At 42.5% G+C, this 20,632-nt stretch overlaps 1 protein-coding gene across 7 annotated transcripts in view; it reads right to left on the bottom strand.

The window, feature by feature from the left end:
- Positions 1 to 2,396: 2,396 nt before the first annotated feature.
- The window catches only part of cabin1 (calcineurin binding protein 1), a 39,318-nt gene continuing 21,082 nt past the window's right edge, over positions 2,397 to 20,632 (bottom strand). For 4 of the 7 annotated variants that reach the window (XM_035913083.2, XM_035913085.2, XM_035913086.2 and 1 more), the window contains 8 exons: positions 14,650 to 14,813; positions 14,467 to 14,563; positions 13,671 to 14,357; positions 10,902 to 10,976; positions 7,015 to 7,276; positions 4,428 to 4,589; positions 4,096 to 4,298; positions 2,397 to 4,013 (listed from right to left, as the gene is read on the bottom strand). In XM_035913083.2, the coding sequence (XP_035768976.2) occupies positions 3,870 to 4,013; positions 4,096 to 4,298; positions 4,428 to 4,589; positions 7,015 to 7,276; positions 10,902 to 10,976; positions 13,671 to 14,357; positions 14,467 to 14,563; positions 14,650 to 14,813 (1,794 nt within the window). In that variant the 3' untranslated portion in view covers positions 2,397 to 3,869. Of the gene's footprint in view, positions 4,014 to 4,095; positions 4,299 to 4,427; positions 4,590 to 7,014; positions 7,405 to 10,901; positions 10,977 to 13,670; positions 14,358 to 14,466; positions 14,564 to 14,649; positions 14,814 to 20,632 lie in introns of those variants that run through there. The other 3 variants (XM_006803182.3, XR_004844036.2, XR_004844037.2) reach the window with 3 other exon arrangements.

Raw genomic sequence — 20,632 nt, 5'->3', positions numbered from 1 at the left:
CTTCACCAGAGCTGAGTCTTAGGAGGTGCACAGTGCTCCAGTTGTGAATTTCCTTAAGGCAGATGTGTGACATTGTACCAGATGAAAAGAACTCAATTTCAGCTGTCCTGAAATGAGTTTTGGGACTTTTTGGCTTTAAGTTATTTGATCACAACAGAAAATAAAATACAGACAACGGGAAACAGTGGGAAATCTGAGTCACCATGTGTGCCCCCCAAAGGTTTGGCTTTCTTTAAGTGTGGGACATTTATACTGTGCAATGAGAGTTGTTTGTAAGGTGTCTTAACACTTCTATGCTGCTTTCCTCTGACTAAACAGAGAGTTGACTCAACATTAGAGCAACAGCCTCAAACTGCACTCATAGTTGTCAGATAGCTTAAATGTGACTTTGTTACAATACAATTTGCTAAATGTGTTACTTTGTCTGACATGAATAATAAATGCTTATGTAATCTATTGTAAATGTATTATTAAAAGGACACTCATAGGCCATTTCATTAGGTACAGCAGCTTGCTCGCACCAATATCTAATCAGCTAATCACATAGCAGCAAGTGAATTCATACGTGGTCAAGATGGCCCGCTGAAGCTCAAACTGAGCATCAGAATGAGGATGAAAGGTGATTTAAGTGGCTTTGAATGTGGCATAGTTGTTGTTGTTGCCAGAAAATCTGCTGGGATTTTCACACCCAACCATCTGTAGAGTTTACAGAGAATCGTCAGTTTTTAGGGAGAAAGATGCCTTGATGATGTCAGAGGTCTGAGGAGAATGCTTTGAGCAGTGAGGCAACAGCAACTCAAATAACCACTTGTTACATTGAAGGTAGAAGAGCATATTTAAATGCATGTTAAACCTTGAAGCAGATGTGCTACAGCAGCACAGGAGTGCAATAGGTGCCACTCCTGTCAGCTAAGAACAGAAAACTGAGGCTACAGTTCACTGGGGCTCACTGAAACCGGGCAACAGTCGGTTGGAAAAACACTGCCTGCTCTTACGAGTCTTAATATCTGCTGCAGCTTCAGTGCGCAGGGTCAAAATGTGGTGTAAGCAACATGAAAGCATGGATCCATCCTGCCTTGTGTCAGTGAATCAGGCTGCTGCTGGTGGCGTGATGATGTGGAGGAAATTTTGTTAGCACAGTTTTGAGCCCTTAGTACCAACTGACATGCCGCTGAAACCCCACATCCTATTGCTGCTGACCATATCCATCCCTTTATGACCACAGTGCACCCATCGTCTAACAGCACACCATGTCACAAAGCTCGGATCATCTCGAGCTGGTTTCTTGAACATGACAATGAGTTGTCGTGTACTCCAATGGTCTCCACAGACACTAAATATTAACTCGACAGAAAACATCTGGGATGTTAATATGAACCAAAATCTGAGGAAGGATTCCAGCATCTTGTTGAATTTGTGCCATGAAGGTCCAAACCAGTACTAGCAAGGTGTAGGTAACATAGTGGACGATGAGTGTTTATACTTGGAAATAAAACTAACGTACAGTTTCATAAAATGTTGGGGCGCTGTGTAAAATGCAAAACGGCAAATGATAAAAAAAGAAATAAAACTGTTTATATTATACAGAAAACACATCAAGAGTTAACACTGAGAAATCACCTAAAAAGCATCTCAGAATGAATAAGGTTAATTAGTAACATGATTGGGTATAAAAAGAACATAAGACAGGCCGAGTCTTTCAGAGGTAAACGTGGGGAGGAGTTCACTGTTCAGAGTTCATGTGGGTAAAACTTGAACGTAAGCAGCAGGTTTGAGAAGGCACCATTAATATTTACAAGACTAGGAGTGACACATTCTATTATGCAGACTGCTTTCAGGGAAATCATCGTTTATTTCAGCAAGCCAACGCCAAAGCACAGTCTGCACATGTCACAGCAGCATGCTTGAGTGCTAAATTGGGCTGTCTGCAGAGTAGACCAGTCAGCCAGTGAAAACATTTGGTGCCTTAAGAAATTAAAGATAGAACAAAGGATGCTCTGAAGCCTGAAACATTATGATGCAAAAGTTGGAAAATATGTCAGCAGTGTTAAAATAACAAAAGAACAGGTGATGCAACAGAGCGGCCAACATGCTACCGTCTCCCCCAGGGTGCTGGCAAATTACAAAAAAAATAAATTTTTTAAATTAATTCCATTCAGCTTTTATTTACATTTTACACAGCATCCCAACATTTCTGACGTCACAACTTTTTCAGCAATCAAGTGAAGTCAAGCAACAGCACGTAAGTACTTACACTGTATGATGAGAATCTCCATCCGCACCATATCAATCTGCATCCACGGCTCTTGTAAGTTACAGCTGGTTTCCCCAAACAAACCATCTAATTTGATGCACACATTGCACCTGATAACAAACAGCACACACAGTGCAGATCATGTGTTTCTCAAATATATTTTTGGTTTGACATCTATAATGCATTCAGTCCAGACACAGAGAACAGTTCCACTTCAGCAGCCTGCACCAGAGGGGAGCTGGGCGAAGCTCGAGCTCAAGCCTTCGACCCGCTCGCCCTCTTTAGCCGCGTTACATTCCCAGAAGCTCGGCAGAACAATAGAAAAACTATCTTACACCAAAAAATAATCGTGAAATAAAATACAAAACTTTTCTTCTTTTATCAAGGGTGATAGTTTACAATTATTCACTTGTACGCTTTCTTTGAAAAATTATGTTTTAGACAACTTTCAAGAAACATAATCAGTAAATAACTTTCTTTAACATCTTGTATAGAAAACAAAACAATCTTTAAAAAACATTCTGTTGTCTTCCTCTGAGTTAAGCTAGATTGTGACAAATTTACCAAAATGGTTTCAATGGAAAGGCATCAGGATTAGAGAGTCCTCCTCGGGACGCGTCAAAGATCGGGAAAGATCACGAAAAGTGCTTCTCGAGCTTAAGAGTTGACCGCTGAAAGCCAAAACATGTCGGAAAGATACTTGGATTTTGATACGTACCAAGAAAAAAAAAAAAAAAAAAAAAGCTAATTTCCAATAACCCCTTCCCATATGAGTACAGATCAATGCTGGTGACATAGAGGTCCGTCCTGGTAAGAACTGTTTCTCTTAGCTACAAATGCACATGAAAGGAAACAAAGAAAAAATAGTACAAGGAATACAGTAAGTACAAAAATAGCGCAAAGTTAAGTGCAAACTGAAAAACATCCCGAATGTTAAGTGTAAACATTTTCAACCTGCTACATGTCATGAGGCCGCGTGGCTCGTTGGCTCCACGGGCGAACATCAAACGCAGCCGATTGTTCTTGTGTCCTTTGAAATATTTCGTGTAGCAATGCATTGTGTCCTGGAGATGAACGTCTCATGCCCAAGTAAACTATCAGAGTGGAGGACAGCAGGTGCATGCTGCTGAGCGCCCATCCAGACCGAGGCGCCTCAGTTCGGTGGGCTCATGAGACGACTGGAAAGCTGCAGCTTGGCGATATAGTTAGCACACAACATACGAGAAGATGCATAAACACGGGACTGGCTCGCTTTAAAGGCTGATTTTTTTTCCTTTTCCCCCCAAGTTGTCACAGGAGAGCTCAAAATGCTAAAGAGTGATATGCATAAATGGCACATTACAGACATGCTGTGAGACGAAAGCCATCATTGTCTGTCATATACATCATCATCAGAGCAACACTGCGACATGACAGGCGATGAGAATACTGCAGTGGGAGTGTTGGGTTTTTGGGTTTTTTTTGCAATGCACGTGAGGGGACAAGAGCATCAACACAGACAGCTGCAGAGGTATGAACATCCTGGTTTTTTTGTTGTTGCTTTTAAGAATTGGGGGAAGTGGAGTTTGGCAAAGTCAGGCCTGGATGTGTCATGAGTTCAGAGGCCTTCCGAGGCTCAGATGTCCATGTAGTCGTCCTCCTCGTCCGACTCGCTCTCCAGAGATGACTCCTGGCTGGATGTCTCCTGCACCTCCAGTGCCGGCTGGGTCAGAGTGTCCTTTTTGACTGTGGCTGCGGACTGGGATGACAGGATGACGTTCTGTACAGGAGCAGACAGCAGGGGTCACTGTTGAGTGCTGGGACAACAGAGAGCCGTATGCGTGGTAATTGAGAGTGCTTACCTTAAGTCTCTGTTTGGTTTCCTCCGAGATGCTGCCTTTGGGGGAGAGAAGCGTGGGGGTCGGAGGCGTTACTGTGATTTCTGGCGGGAACTTGGTAACGGTGGAAGGGATGAAAAGCTTTGGCATGTTGGGCGGGACTCGGGAGCGGATTCGGCTGGGGTCTGGAAGCTTCGACTGGTCATTGCTGGCATACTGCTGCTGGTCTGAGAGAAAGAGCGTGGAAGAAAAAGAAAGAAGGCGTGCACAGTCACTAACGGTGCTGTTATGTGCATTATCTGTTGAATCCAATCTACGCATGTTTTTGTAAGAGACTTTGATTCTTAGGTAATGACCTGGGCAAGGTTGTGTTGTGCTACATGTGGCAGTTTCCCCCTGAAACCAGCCTGCTGCTGATTCCTGCCCCTGCTGGGACACAGTGGCGAGTTTCATCTGCTGGCAAAGGTGCGACTCCTGCTGTCGGTACAAAAGTCCCTCTGCAGGCTCCTCCCGCTCCTCTGCGAGCAACAAATAACATGTTAGGGATCGATTCGACCCAACAAAATACTTTGCAAGTGCGCAAAAACTGTGCTTTAAATTTACAAAACAAAACAAATAAATCAGTGTATAAAAAGAATAAATATTGCAGCAAATTGTAAAATGTCAGCTTTTATAGCAAATCAACTGGACACTGACAAGAAACATTTCTTTTCAGAATAATTTCCAATGCTTTTGATTTAAAGTTGCATTGCGTACCATTTCACTTCCTCTCTGCTTTCTTTCTTTAGCACGATTAGAGGCTACACACACACACACACACACACACACACACACACACACACACACGTTTTTGACTAGGGGTCCCATGAAAGTCATCAGGAACACTCACAAGCGACTGATTGTTTACAGGTCGCCGATGAATGAGGGGATTCTTTTGTAATAAATCTCCTTATATTTGGCATTTATTAGCAGACAATTGACAGTAACAAGTTTCCCTTTGATTGGGACCTCACAGCCTCATTCATTAGACAACCGTTTGTAATGAATGCAGGAACACTGCTGCTAACACTAACTGCAAAAATTCCCCCTGCAGCTCAGACACGGACACAAATATGAAAACAAAAATTATCTAATACGTTTTCAGTCTTCACCCATAATGTTGCCTAGGAAACTGTTACATAACACACATCAGTGCAGTGCTGCTTCATACCGACCAGTGTGTGTTTGCACGCACATGCAAACACACTTTTGCATGTGTTTTCAGACTTCAAAGGTCATGCAAGTTTAGGAAATGGACATGAAGCTATACAACTTCATAATATGCAGCTCCTGGTTACGCTCTCACTAAATGAATGATGAATGCAATTCAATAAGTAATAATAATAATCACCAGTGTGTCACGGCAAGAGATATTTGTACTTCAAGGACATTTTCTAATTCTCACACTAATGAGTCCATATGAAGTTCTGTTTAGGTGTGAAAGTCATGAAATGGACCCAAAAACCAAGATAAATATTGACATGTTGGGGAGCTGCCAGTTCCCAGCAATGGTCGCCTGAAGTTGCCTTATATTGTAAGACCAAAAAAACCCCAAAAGAAATAAGAAAAAATAACAAAAAAAACAAACAAACTCCACTCTACAATATTAGTGTGAGGGGGGGGGGGGGGGGGGGGGGGGGTGGTGGTGCTGTGGGGAAGAACAGGAAGAGACCTCCTGTAGAAGCAGGTTCAGGGAGGGGCAGCCGTCTGCTGCAAATGGTTGGACAATGATGGGAAGCAATGTTCATCAAAATGCCAGGCATGACAGAGAGACGAGACACACAAAGAACCCTGATCTGAAATCTGTGATGGTGGTAGAAGTGTAATACCCGGTATTCTGAGACTTAATTCAGCTTTATTAGTCAAACATAAAAAAACATAAAAAAACGACTAAACTGCAAGTTGCCTTTGTCTTTTTATATTTCCGTTATTGTGTTCATGGTTAAGAAAATATAACTCCTACTGTGAGTTGGTTTGGCCACATGTGTTTTCTTCTCTGTACACAGACACACAAAGATTCACTGGTTCTAAGCTGCCTGCAGGTGTGAATGTGAGTGTGAATGATAGTCTTTCCTGTGACTGACTGGCAGCCTCCTTCACTATCGCCTGGTTAACAGCTAATGAATGATCAAATGTTTCATTCATGTCTGTCAATGCAACTTAAACATCCCTATGTGTATTCATTTTCTGAAAACTGTGAATGAGCTCCAACTCGCAGTATCCATGTCTGTTATTCTACCTGTGTAGTAACCCTGAGGGAGCTTGCCCCTTGAAAATAAAAGGTTCGTTTAAACTACCTTTCTGTGTCTCAAGAGTAGAAACAGGTAAGAAAGACAAAGGAAAACAAAAAAAACTTCGTCAACAACATCATGACTGTCGTCAAATGATTATTCTAACTAACTGATGCTAAATCTACTGACCACAAAGAAAAGGTTCACACACTGAATTTGCATACTACAGATTCAAGCGCTCAGCCTTTAGAAATGTCAGTTCTACTCATCCTGAAAACCTAAAGAGGAAAGAATGACATGTTTTGATAGCAAACATGAGATAAGCTGAATATTCATTATTAGATCTGCGGTGATTAAGCCAAAGCCTTCGAGGAGCTCACGTAGGCACACAGAGTCACAATCTGGAGGATGTGAATTTCTCAAACTCTTGTTGGTGGACTGACAAAACCCAAAAGGCAAAACATAACCAGGCCAGAGCTTGCTGTTATGTAACTGAGCTGCTGAAACCCACAGGCGCCCTCTGCTGGTCACATGGACACAGGCACTGTAGGATCATTAGAAACTGGAGCTCCACTTAAAGCAGCAGAATTTAATGGAAAAACTGCATCGATTTTTGTCTGCAGAATCAGAGGATGTTGCAACATTTGATGTGTGTGGGAGGAGGCTGCTGTACCTGTCTGTGGCAGGAAGGCCATGGCTGCAGCAGAGTGGCTGGCTCCTCTCCTGTGCTGTGGCTGATCGTGGAAGCCTGAGGTCTGAGGTCTGGGCAGCTTGCTCAGGGGCTCGTACACCACCTTGGCTTGGCTGTCCTGGGTGGACAGCGGGTGGCAGGTGGAGTGGCTGACCAGGACGGGCGTCGGTAGGGAGGCGGGGAAGAAGAGGTCTCGTTGCTCCTTTGTGTACTTAGGTGTGGTCGGGGCATCGCTCGAAGCCTGCTGAAGACAGAAAAAACAAAAAAAGACAAAGCAGCGTTCATGAGGAGGTGTGACTGACCTTGGCTAACCACCCCCTGCACCGGCAGACTTCTGAGTACTGTACATCCTCTCCCCTTGAGACAGATCTGCTGTGAGAGTCAGAGAAGCAGAGTCGATATTTCTGCACTTTTCAAACACACATCAGCCGTGCTAGTTTTGCCTCTTTCACACAACAAGTAATGAATCCTTTACAGAGTTTCGATGCCGCTCCTCTGGGTTTCATGGGCTCGCAGCACTTGCTCGCTGGACTGTGTGTTGGGTTATGGTGAGCTCAGATCTGAGCCACTTTGGTGGATGTCCTTTTGAGGACCACTTATAAATACAAGAGCTGCACAAACAACCTATGACAACAGCCGCCCTGCTCCCACAGCCGCTGTCATGGCAACACAGAGGAGCACAGTTAAAAGGAATGAATACACCTTCTCCTCCAGTTTTTATATCTAAATGGATAAAAAGTTGGATGAAAAACAGCTTTTCTAAGCACATGACACACAAGATGCTCGGTCTATTGTGCAAACCGAGCCAAAATGTGAGACATTCAGGAATGAATTCATTTCATATTGACTAGAAGGCTACACCGACATGTACAGCATTAATTATGCAGGGATGGAAAAGAGGCAAATATGACTTCATACTTGCAAAAGAATCTGTGAAAGCTAAACTGCATCTGCTACAGCTCTGTTAAGACATCTAGGGTCATAGTGTATATTCTGTCATGACAAGTGGCCTTTGACAGATATAGTACGTTAGCTCAAGAAAATTTGGCAATAACAGAGCTCTCGTTCCAGTTCTCCCTGGGTGTCTGCAGGGAGATGAAGTCAAATTGTGCTCGACTTCACAGCTGCGTGCAGTGAAGCTTCCCATGGGATTCACACAGCAGAGAACAGGCAAAATTAAACAAGCAGAGTAGCCTTTCCAAAGCTTGGAGAGCAAAAGATCCTCCAGCCCAACGCAGAGCAGCACAGTAGCTTCAAGCAAGCAAGCAGTAGCTCCGTAGCCGGCTTTGATGATTCATATCTCATGAATTAAACATCCCCAATAGAGACACCAACAAGTCAGCTGGACTGTGCGCTTAGAAAAACATTAGATTGCAGCACGCAGCGTGAAGCCAGTATTCAGGGTTGAGCGTTCCCGTGTGGTCGAGGTCCAACAATGAACCGAAAGACTGTTCTCTGTCATCACAGATCGGGCTGTCGATCAGATTAGAGCCGCGGCAGATCTTTCCAACACAGCGGAAACAAACTTTTTCCATTAAACTGCCCTCCAAAAATGAAGCAATACTGGCATTTCACTGTGAAGCAAACAAAACATATTTACTGAAGTAAACCCATAATGTTCCAGCTCAAATACAGGAGTGTTTTTAATAAAATACCTCCACCAATTCAGTGTTATCCTTATTTAACTTATCCTGGGCTTTTGTATAGCCCCTCAGTTCACATTCACCAGTTGACAGCAAATTGTATGGACTCCTCCAGTGAAAACAAGACAGAAGACAACACAGCTGATTTTCCAGCTCAGCACTCAAAGGACTCGCTCCCTCTCCCTCCCCCTCTATTTGTGGGGGCTTGAAGGAAATGTGTGAATCTGCAAGCGGCAGGGGAAAAAAAAATATTCCTCAAGCTACGATCTACATTACCCACCACATACAAATGTAAGCAAATGCAAACCACGACAGGCGATGGTGCCACAATAATTACACATTAACAGCAGTTAGATAAGACTACAGAATGAGCTTTGATGTAGAAAAGCACCCTCCGTTTTTCACATCCTGGCCATGCAAGGACACTCACCAGTGCATACAGGCCACCTATCACAGTAATTCACTGATTTTCCTGGCTCACAATGGGCCTTTGGGCAGATGACTATGCACATAGTAAAGGCAATACGTCTGTATTAGCTTATATGGGAAAAAAACTGAGAAGGTGGTTAAAAAAATAAATTACAATGCTGGTGATTTTCCTTTGGCTCTGGCAGTCAGGCGGCATGACTGTGTCTTATTAAGAATCCATGTATGAGCTGTTAAGTATTAGTCATCCAATATAAATGATCATGATGAAATAAAGTGGTCAAATTTAAATTCTTTTTGAGTGTGGATGCATCTGGGTTTAGGCTTCTGCAACCGTAATAATGGCATTATTTAGACATCATTTCAATTTTCTCACATTTAAATTATTCTAAACTGAAATAACATAAGTCAGCATACAGTCCCCGAAGTGAGCTAAAGGCTCTTTACAGTGTTTTTTTCTACTCCTGGCTCTGTGTGATGTCAGTGAAATTGAATTTCTGTGGCATGCTGTTTATGAAGTGCAGCAAATCAGAAATAAAAATGTCTTAAAAGGACATTGGTCTTAAAGGGAGACAGATGGTGAACTGAGGTGGCTGCACAAAGACCCAGTATAAGTTAAATAAGGAATTCACTTCTTTATGCACATTATAATTAGCCTCCTTAAGGTAAAAAGAAGATAAACAAAATAATGTGAAATTAAATACATGTAGATAAAAACAAAAATATAATTTACTGCTACTAATTAACAACTGTAGTTTTTACACATGGCGTCTTCCAGCTCTCTGCAATCATCTATGAGTCAAGCGTCGCGTGGAAAGTAGACAAACGAATGAAAAGACCAAGATGAACAAAAGGAATCATGCAGAAAATAAGATGGTGCAATCGCTGAACTGGGGGAAAAAAAACACAGATTTATTTTGCTTACAACTGTGGTACACATGAGCCTGAAGTTCAGGGAACATCACCGTGACAACAGGATGTGGGCAGAGAGACCCTTGATGACTGTGTGGGCAGGAGGAGGGATGAGAGGAAGGGGGGGGGGGGGGACACTGATCCAGAGTGAGGTAGAGCAAGTAATGATTCGATGAGGAATCCGTGTACTGGAGACAAAACTGAGATAACGTGCTTAGGCACTAGCTGATTGTCTGCGATTACACAGACACTAAGTATTTACTCGTTTCTTTCACTTTACCTTAAAAAATGAAAGACATCATATGCATATTGCCTGTGCAAATAAACAACCTAAATATCAGTGCCACGCTGAAAATGATGACAAGTTTGGCAGCGACTGAGTGAGGCTGAAGGGACAACAGGGAGCATTCACACCACGCTTTGGGCTATATTTAGCACTGGCAGGCAGGAGCAGGTTAGACTTGAAGTCTGGGAATTACCAAGTTAGTCATCACAGCACATTTTACTACAGATGCTGCACACTTAACCCCACACATAACACAGAACATATATTATAACAAGTGCTATTATGAGCTAAATCAGCAGACATGTAACACTAAAATTAAACTTGGTGGATTTACCAGATGGGCGAGCTAGACGATTGTAGTTTATCAGACATTTCTGGTGTCCTGTTAATTTGTTTTGAAAGAAAACCTTAAAATTTGTGTTTTGCTATGCAACGCACATCTCAGGATTTTTCTTTTTTTTGCATCATCTTTAATAATGAAGGAATAGACCCATAGTTAAGCACGTGCTACAGGGAGCTACACCACAAGGATGAGGGAAAATGTGAAGGTGTGGGTGTAGCAGAAAGGTGGCAGATGAACATGCTGAGTTACAAAGGTTTACCTGTCTTTGGGCAGAAGTGGCCAACTGTATCTGACAGAACTTCACAGCCTGGTCCAGAGCCACATCCTCATCAACCTGAGACAGGAGAAAAAGCAGAATAAGGATTTTAGAGCAGAGGAACGCAGTGTATCTACAGATAATCAGATTCCACAATGTCAACTTGTTCACATACGTTTCCGTGCAGTATAAACACAGAAGCAATGATTATAGCACCACAAATTCATCAGATTTCTGAAGTGACCTGTCCTGAGAAACATACCGTGTTAATTAATCCTCATACACCAACGCCAAACCGACACCAACTTAATCTGATTCTGAGCCAGCACGATTTTTTCTCTCCTCAGCTTTCGCATCTGATCATTAGCACAAGTAAAGAAAGGCGTAGTTCAGCTGGTGGATGTGTGGGAGTTGGCAAGCTTAGCTGGAGAACAACACCGCACACTCGAAGCTGAAGTAGGCAGCCAGGTTTTGGCATCTTCAGGGGCACAAATTGGATAATAACCTTTCAGCATATTGTAACTCAAGTACTCTGAGAAAGATCTAGAATCTACCACTGATTGTTTTCAGGATTGTTTTAGAAAATGAAACCCCGATTGGAGAATTTAGGCAATCACAGGTCTTTGTTGTCCAAATGTTTTCCAGTTTATAGGCAAGTGTTAAAGGTCCTCCGTGACTGCGAGACATAGTTGTCTGTATGAGTTAAGCAGACAACTTCTACCCAGAGGAGTGGGCGTAAGGCCTGTGAGAGGACAAATATTTAGGGGGACTTTATTTTTCCTCTATCGAATTTTTGTCTGTGGCAGCTTTAACAGCTGCGTGAGCATGTTTACAGCGACGTTCGCTGTCTGCAGCAATTCAGGGACCCCCAAAGCGAGGGAATTTACAGCATCCTCAATCAAGTTTTCAAACTGCTTATTGTAGAAAGAGACTGAGTCAAGCTTCAACATGTCACAGAGGACAGCCCTCTGCTTTCATCTCTAGCTCTCTGCAAACTCTTTACTTGTTGAACTTCCTCCCCACAAAAACACAATGATGCATGTGTGTGTATGCTTATTTGCCAGTTAAAACTTCTCAAAAATCCCTTATTTTTAAAAAAGGGAAAATTTCAACAAATAATCTGAAATAAAACTATCAATATCTTGCACTTAGATCTAATTTACAACAAGGTTAATTTTATTAATGCAACCCCCCCCCCCCCCCCCCCAAAAAAAAAAAAAAAAAAAAAAAAAACCAACAAAAAACAACAACCACAAAACAAAACAAAAAAGCCCAAAAAATATCTGACAGTTATGGAGGACCAGCACCACTTTCTAGAGAACTGTAATGGCATCATTAACAGACAGTGTTTGCAAACAATTGAGAGCATTTGAACAAATTCTGAACCAACGCAATGTTCACATGATGATGCGCATTTGAGGATCTTTTTTGAGGTAACAATGAGCAACCATTATTCTCTACTCATCAAGCTAAAATACTTTGATGACAGGAAATGCTCAATCTACATACACACTTAGTGGGTTTTTGTTTTAACACCTCAGCAGAGAGGTTAGAGACTGAAAAATGTCTTGAGTGTGATATGCAGCACTGCTGACATAAACAAAAATGAAAAAAATCAAAAGGTACAGATTTAAAATATAACCATGTGCAGGTGTGTTTTGGGGGGGGGGAAAGAAAAGAGAAAACAAAGCATTTGCAGTTTGTGTAAGTAGGTACACAACTACAAGATGGCTTTGGTATATGTCCAGGCTTATTAATTGCGTGATTTGGTGACAGGAAACATGTTGCGTCTGGCTCTGGCTTTTAGGTACGGCTCTGAGAAAATTATTCTCTAAGCTGTTTCTTAAAGAGCACAGGAAAAAGAATCTTCCTGCAAAGCTAAGCGCCCAGAAAAACCAACCAAACGATGCAGACAGTAAACCACTCCATTCAATTTCTTATCTCATTCTTGCTGTATTTTCAAAGTTTATATTTTTCCAATGGGAACCACATGGCTATTCTATTTTAACTATCTTAACATAATTCATTAAAAGAAGCCTTCTGTTTCTAGAAATATCCTACAAAGTTTCTATTTCTGTGTATGCACTTTGTCACGGCACACTTTGCATCAGTTGTGCTGGCAGTGTAAAAACAATCTTTCACTATCAATTATACTTTGATGGCAAAAACTAGCCGGGGCTGACATGAGAAAACAATTTGCTTTTCAGTGCAGAACCTGATATCAATATATATCAATGTGAAAAGTTAAGAGGCCAATCACAGGAATTCATAAAGTGAAATGTAGTGATAAATTTCACTGTATCTTTAAATCAGCAGTGACTGAGCCAAAGTGGTTTTTGCATGCTTTAGAGATGTATATATATAGCATGAGAGAGAGAGACAAGCGAAAGAGAGAAAATATGGCTATTCCTATTTAAAAATACCAAACTACATTTAGAGTTAGCAATCTATTTTAGAAATAACAGCAAAAGGACGGGAGACACCGAGGTTGAATTTGGGTTACTCAGAGTAAAAACAACCACACCTTGAGCTGTATTTGCTGCAGAGCTCGAAAACTCAAAGTGGGAAAGTCCCTGATTGTCAGTAGGAGTACTGTTACTAATTCAGTTAGAAAAGGGGTTTCCCGAGTCCAAATTATTTTAGGAGGATTCTCATTAAGAATGCATGACTTTGCAAAATATCATTTTAAAAAAATGCAGTGCGGTTATTGCAACAATAATGTTACACATTGCACAGTGAAGATGTGGTGTGGCACATCTGCAAGAGGTTTACCTGTTTTATGAGCATATAAGTCTCTGACATTATTTTTTCAATGCGCCCCAGGTCGTAGGTCATGACTTTCTGGCCTTGTTGCCACACTCTGTAGGCATCAAGCAGGAGGGTTTTTCCAGACTCTACATCCTCTAGAAGTTTCCTCTTCCTGTTTGGCTTTCGTAGTAACCCCTGATCAGTCCCGCTCGCTGCCACGGTGATTTTGGGTGCTGAGGCTTGAAGCTGCTGCTGTCTGGAACTGATACTTAGCTCCTCCAGAGAGAGTTCTGGTGTCCGGCTGATGTCAGTGACTTTCTGCTGAGGCTCAGTGCCACTCACTGAGGTCTCAGCCTGTGTTTGGGTGCCCTGAGAATCTGTGGCATTAGAGGGTTTCCTCCAGTGGCAGATGTCCAGGTCCATGGGTTCTGCAGGCCCTGCTTTATGCCCCTCATTCCCAGGAGTCTCTGCCTTCCCAGGGTAACCCTCCTGAACCTTACTCCCTTTATCTATTGACGGTAGTGGTGCTGGGGTGAGTTGCGCCTGGGAGGCTTCTCTTGGACCTGGATCAGTAGCACAGGCACCCTCTGTGAGTCCAGGCTTCTTAGGCACGGCGTGTTTGCTGTCATCTGAACTGGGCTTGTTGGATGTGTCTGTTGTGGTCATCTCCCCCATGGAGGGCGCAGGCGCTTTCTGAAGCTGCTCAGACACCTGAAAAAGAACAGAAACTGTCAAAACATGAAGTGGGTGCATGCCAGATGTGTAAAACACTGAGTGGCTCTCGGCCGTGCATGTGTACAGTGGGCTGTAGTAGTCTTACCCCAGTGAGACTGTTCAGATTGTCCTCCAGGACTTTTACAGTTAGGAAAAATGCTCTCTTGGCCAAAACCTGGCGATCAACATCCCGTAAATACTTCCTTCAGAAAGAAGCAATAGAGATGTCATGGAACGAATAAAAGACACATGACAGAATTAACATCATCACACAGAATGTGGTGCTTACTTTCCCTGGTCAGGGGTTCTCTGCAGCATGAAAGAGACTTTCAGCAGAGTATCGTGATCCTTGAGCTGAGACAGCACCTCCAGCAAGAGGACAATGGATCGGTTCATATGAGATGCAAAACTACCCGGGCGATCAATCTCATCTACTGGAATACGCCAGATGCCCTGGACAGGACAAGGAGAAAACAAAGGAAAATGCACAGTTAGGTTTGACTATTTTACTCATCATTGTTGCTAGCAGTTGGAGTAGGAACAGTCAAAAGAGACAGTGTAGTTACCCAAGAGTATTTCAAACTTCCCAGTGAAGCCAAATGATCTCCAGCAGCTCAAACGAAAGTTACCGCTCAATATCCCAACAGTCCAATTTATAAAATTCTGAAAGTTTGTGTTTTTATAAATGCTCTCGGCTGCTATTCTAAGTTCTCAGAGGCATGTGGAGGGCATGACACAACGGAAACAATTAACGGGGACACGTGGAAAAGCTGAAAGGAAAGAAGGTAGTGGGGAAAGCAAGAAAAATTAATGTGACTGAAACACATGGCAAGAAAGCCCTAATGAGGGGATGGAAAGGCTGCAGGAGAGATCTAGCGGTCTAGCTTGCCATGTAGGAGATATTAAGGGAGAGGGGGGCTTTCTCTCTGGGTGCACATGATGGGCAGTCTCATTAGTGCTCAGTTCTGTCCAAGCAATGAAACAGACCAACAGACTAGCTGCCAACAAACACCGTCCTCTTTTTTCCTCCCCCCCTTCTTTTTTGGTTTTTTTTTTTAAATGGAGAAGTCCACCTTTTCAGTGAGCACATGTCCACCCAGCAGGTAAACTGATGAGAGGATCTGCACTCTGAAGCTACTGATGCGAGTGCAGATGGTGGCCTAGGCAGCACACAGGCTTCAGTTGCAAAGCACATGGCACATAGTACAGTTACAGACTCAGTGTGTGTGTGTGTGTGTGTGTGTGTGTGAGTGTGTGTGTGTGTGTGTGTGTGTGAGTGTGTGTGAGTGAGTGAGTGAGTGAGTGAAATAAAGATGACCATATCAGGATGGAACAAAAACAAATGAGATGGTGGAGGCATGGGGAGCATGGCACTCCTCCTAACAGACCGCTCCAGATTGTCAGATGACATTTTCAAATCCACCGGAGAGGAACAAAGCAGGAGAGATAAACCTATCAAAACAAAATCCATGCTTGAAGATGCACCTGGAGCCTTTTAACCTAGAAAATTAAATGAAATGCAAATGAATCCCAGAAAACCTGAAACATGTTGTTTTTAAGCATTCCTAATTTCTGTTAGTATTTTTGTTGTACATAGGAATCTTTTTGGACTGTTTTTTAAGCAACTTCCGTGATGATAATTCAAAAAACAAACAAAAAAACAGGTCAGGAAAGAAATCCCACGAACATTGCTCAAATGTCTGCACAAAGACAAGAAGATTTATTTATGATGTCATGAGACGCAATCAGGCCAGGCTTGGGAGGGTTTTTAACCTTTCAATGCACAGATTATGAAAAGCCTCCAACATTTCATGGAGAAGAGTTGTTCTTTACAGTAGCATCCAACCTCAGCAAATCTGTTTAGGGAAGCAGAGCCATGGGTTTACACAGATTATGAAGCAGCACAGCATCTAAAGCAGATTTGTAAGACTTTAACCGCAATAATTTTAAGCATCTTTTTTTCCCCCTTTTTGCTGCAGAAAATATGAACACTGCTTGATATCTGGAGCTTAAGCCCAGACATGGCCAGTAGATCACGTAGGAATCAGGCAAGGGGTAAGACGCACAGCAGACAAACTCATACTTTAGATTGTTTTTACATTTAAATAATAAGCTGGTTAAAAGGGAAAAGCAGAAAAAAGGCAAAAAAAATGGCTATTGGGCTATACAGTTAAACTGAACTGGGGAATTCTTTTTTTGCAAGCCAAATAAAAAAAAATGGCTGTCTTAACTGCTTCATCTTTTCATGTGTAAACATGCCATGGACAAGGAAAGGCACGGAAAAAAAAGTAAAAAGGCAGGAAAGTTGCACAAATTAAGCATTGCTATGTCTTAAAGTCACTATCCAACAGTCACTATCCCATGTTACATCAACTACAGTTTCACTATAACCAACTACAACTTTAGATTGTACGATTTCGAGGGGGGGGGGGGGGGGGGGAATCCAAGATGGCTGGTCTCCTGCTAAAGCAATGAGCATTTGGCAGGTTGTTGGTTTTATATCTTCCTAAATTCTTCTCTGCATTAGTTCTGACATGCAGAAATCTGAATAATCTAAAGAATAAAAGACTCCAGGAGTGTCCTTTACAGTTCTGTGCAATCTAACAGAAACATCACAGATTTAAAAACAGCTCTACTCCAAGGTACAGCTACTATAAACACAAATTTGCGCTCGATTTTGAAAAGAAAAAAAAAAGTCAGAAGGAACGAGAGGAGGCAACTCACCATCACCAAAGAAAGCTACTCCACCACGCCTGTGTTAGTATTCTTTTGGACAGTTTCCTGTTGGTGGTGGCAGCACCAGCAGCGCCTCCACCCTGAAAGAGGCTCACGCTCTCAGAGCCAGGGGTGGGCTGCATTTGGGTGCTAGGGCAGCACGAGCTGCAGAAGAGGAGAAGAGGGAAGCACAGCTGCACATGGCAGAACAGGAAAAGAGAAAGAGAATGGCAAGAGGAGAGACGGTACCGGAGTCACGGCCTATAAGCTCAGTACGCCACTGACAGTAGAGCTGACTCGTTCTTCTCCTGATTTCAAACCCTGCCATCTCAAAACAAAAACACCCACGCACTCCATCTCCGCTTTCCCCCTGACCCCAGCCTGCTGGAGTCCTCCACCCCCCCTCCCCTTCTCTCACTCACTCTCTCTCTCACTCTACACAGCATACATCCAATCCTCGTAGGTCTACGCCAGCCAATTGGAGGCTGGTGGAGAAACTCCCGCCCATTAGTGCACACCCACACAATACACACAAACAGGGGAGTGCCAGAGAGAGAGAGAGTAATGAGGAAGCAGAGCAACAGAGTGAGGAGTTGAGTAGAGTGAAAAAGAGCCAGGGGGAGGGGTAGAGCGTGATCAGCCTGAAGACAGAGCAACAGGAAAAGAACAAGAGAACATAAACTGGCTGAAAAATGAATTCAGTGCTACCTCATCTGTGTAGTGTGATGCATCAAGAGGATGACAAACCAATAGTGAGAAAGGAAAGGCAAAACTAGCAGAAAAAAAAAAGTCCCTCAAGGGTTGTGTAAGTAAAGCCCTCCCCCCGCAATCAGCCACACAAAACAGTGTGAAGAACGGTGCTGCCTGAACAGATTGTGTTGCGTACACATATTTCCTCAGTCAGCCAGCAGCACAGCAACAGCAGACCTCACCTTCTTGTTTTTCTCTCCTTTAACTCTGGTCGTCTCTCTCCAGCTGGCCACCAAAAACATACTAAGGAAACACACCTTGTTTTTCCCGCTTCCTGTTGTGAGTGTAAAAAGAAGTGCTGAAAAATATCGAGCTCACTCAATTACAGAGCAGGAGAAGGCAATGAAAAACAGACTTGCAGCCAGAGTTAACCCTCCAACATGCAAATCCAAATATCAACTTGTACAAAATGAATTCATTGGGCCAACACGCCTCCTCTAAGAGAGGCAGAAAAAAAAAACCACACACACACAACAAGGTTCTCCTAAGTGAGGCTCCACCTACAGCACGCTGCACAGCTGAACACACAAATGTTTGAGTCATACATCAACTGACTCAACTGTGTTACCCTATAACAAGACACCGAAGCTCACCTATAAGCAAAGTTAGATTCAAGTGGTTGAATTAAACGTGAATGCTCACCCGACACACACGCACAAAAAAGGGTATCATTTCAAAACATGACAGAAGCGGAGTAACGTCTGTCTGAAATATAGCAACAAGGACGCCCATTTTCTCTGGAGCTACGTGAGTGGGTGGAAGAATATGCAAGTAAGATGAGTGCGTGTGTGGCGGGGGAAGGAAGGAGGTGGTAACTGTGCCTGAGTGAATACTCAGGGACTCCTCACGACTACTCAACAGTAGTCTTGTAGCTAAAGCCGCCTGCTGTTACAACAGCATTACAAGAAATATCATTACAACTCAGTTTTCTCACTCTGTAAACCACTGTGGAAATAATGGCTACAATAATCCCACTACATGCCTGTAATGACAACACTGAATCCAAACAGGGTGATTTGGAAATTCAGAAAAATCAGTGTGTGATGTTGATGTTACATCACATTATCTGTATAGTTTAAAGGGCTGACATAAGATATACTGAATCCTTTTACTAATGCGTCTTTGGTGGCAGCCGAGTCTGAGTTTATAACATGCTCACTGGATTATAAACATGTGACATCACTTGGGTCATAAATAATAAATTGCAGACTAAAGAGGAAACATTTTTGCTTTGTATGAAGTGTCACAATACACACATCAACAATGTAATGCTAAATTATATATTGGTATCTGCTACCAAGTTTAATCATTATTCAACAAAAACATATAGTATGTTATAATCCTTGTTTGAATGAATCTTCCGAGCAATGCGTTTGGGCTAATAATATTTTCAAACCCAATAAAACTGATATGGGACTTAGTCAAAACAAAGTGTACGTGTTGCTCCCTTAAAACCAAACTGCATTTTACATCTATTCCCTGCATCTGAAAAGCCAAACATTTTAAAAATTAGTTTAATATAATTTATACAGTGCCAGCAACACCAGTCGCCCCAAGGCTTTTATTATTGTAAAGTAAAGACTCTACAGTAATACAGAGAAAACCCCAACAATCAAACAACATTCTCTGAGCAAGCACTTGGCGACAGTGGGAAGGAAAAACTTCCTTTTAACAGGAAGAAACCTCCACTCCCTGAGCCTGGTTCTGCTGAGGAGAAGAGTAAAAGAGCCAGAGATGAATAATTAATGATTAAATGCAGAGTGGTGTATAAACACAGAGGTGAGGTGAGTTAGTGCATCATGGGAATCCCCCATCAGTCTAGGTCTATTGCAGAATAACTAAGGGAGGATTCAGGGTCACCTGATCCAGCTCTAACTGTAAGCTTTAACATAACGGAAAGCTTTAAGCCTCATCTTAAAAGTAGGGTGTTCATCTCCCAAATCCAAACTGGGAGCTGAAGAGGGGCCTGAAAGCTCAATGCTCTGCCTCCCATTCTACTTTTCAATACCCTAGGAACCACAAGTAAAGCTGCAGTCTGAGAGAAGTGCTCTGTTAAAAATAAATGAATAAATAAAAGAGAAGCTGTCTAGACAGACATTTATGCTTCTTATGTATGCTTCTTTCTGCAGATGGATGTGCTTTATTAATGTGTTTTGCTTCTTCTTTTCTTTCTATCACAATTACTTTAATGTCATAATCACATCCCACCTTATACTGGTTCACTTGTGCTGACAACCACACTGATAAATTATGCAGCATAACTTCATCTGGATCATTTCTTTACAGCAGTATGTAGGTTACTTTGTGCAGTTAATGTAACCCTGCCAATGTGAGAGGGAAAAGTAGGGCATCATGACCTACATTAGGGAACTTAGTATTCACCAACAGGCTCAATGAGGTGTGTACTCAGCTGAGAGTCAAGCCTCTTTGACATCAACAGGCGCCACGCATCATGCCACATGTTTGATGTAATCACACTAGCACATCAGACCTGCTGCAGATGAAGACATGACTTGAACACACAGAGAATATTTAAGAAAAAGTCACACTAAGTGATTAGTTTGTCTCAAATGCAGCTGTTGACTGTCTGCTGAAAATTACTCACCTAAAGGTAGTTTTCCTGAAAGGTTCAAATCCACTTCAAGCCAGCAAATCTGTGTGCGCCTAAACTTAAAGACTAGGGGAAAACAGGCATTTCTCATTCATATTTAGAAAGGTTTAGATTGTCTTATGGCAGATACAGAGTGCTTGGTTCAAAGTGAACAGTAAAGCTCCAACAGTTGGTATGCTAGGGTGGCAGGTTTGCC

This window comes from Neolamprologus brichardi, chromosome 12 (genome assembly GCF_056152115.1).
Source record: "Neolamprologus brichardi isolate AB-2024 chromosome 12, ASM5615211v1, whole genome shotgun sequence".
Lineage (NCBI taxonomy): Eukaryota > Metazoa > Chordata > Actinopteri > Cichliformes > Cichlidae > Neolamprologus > Neolamprologus brichardi.
This window is presented reverse-complemented; position numbering and strand designations above follow the sequence as displayed.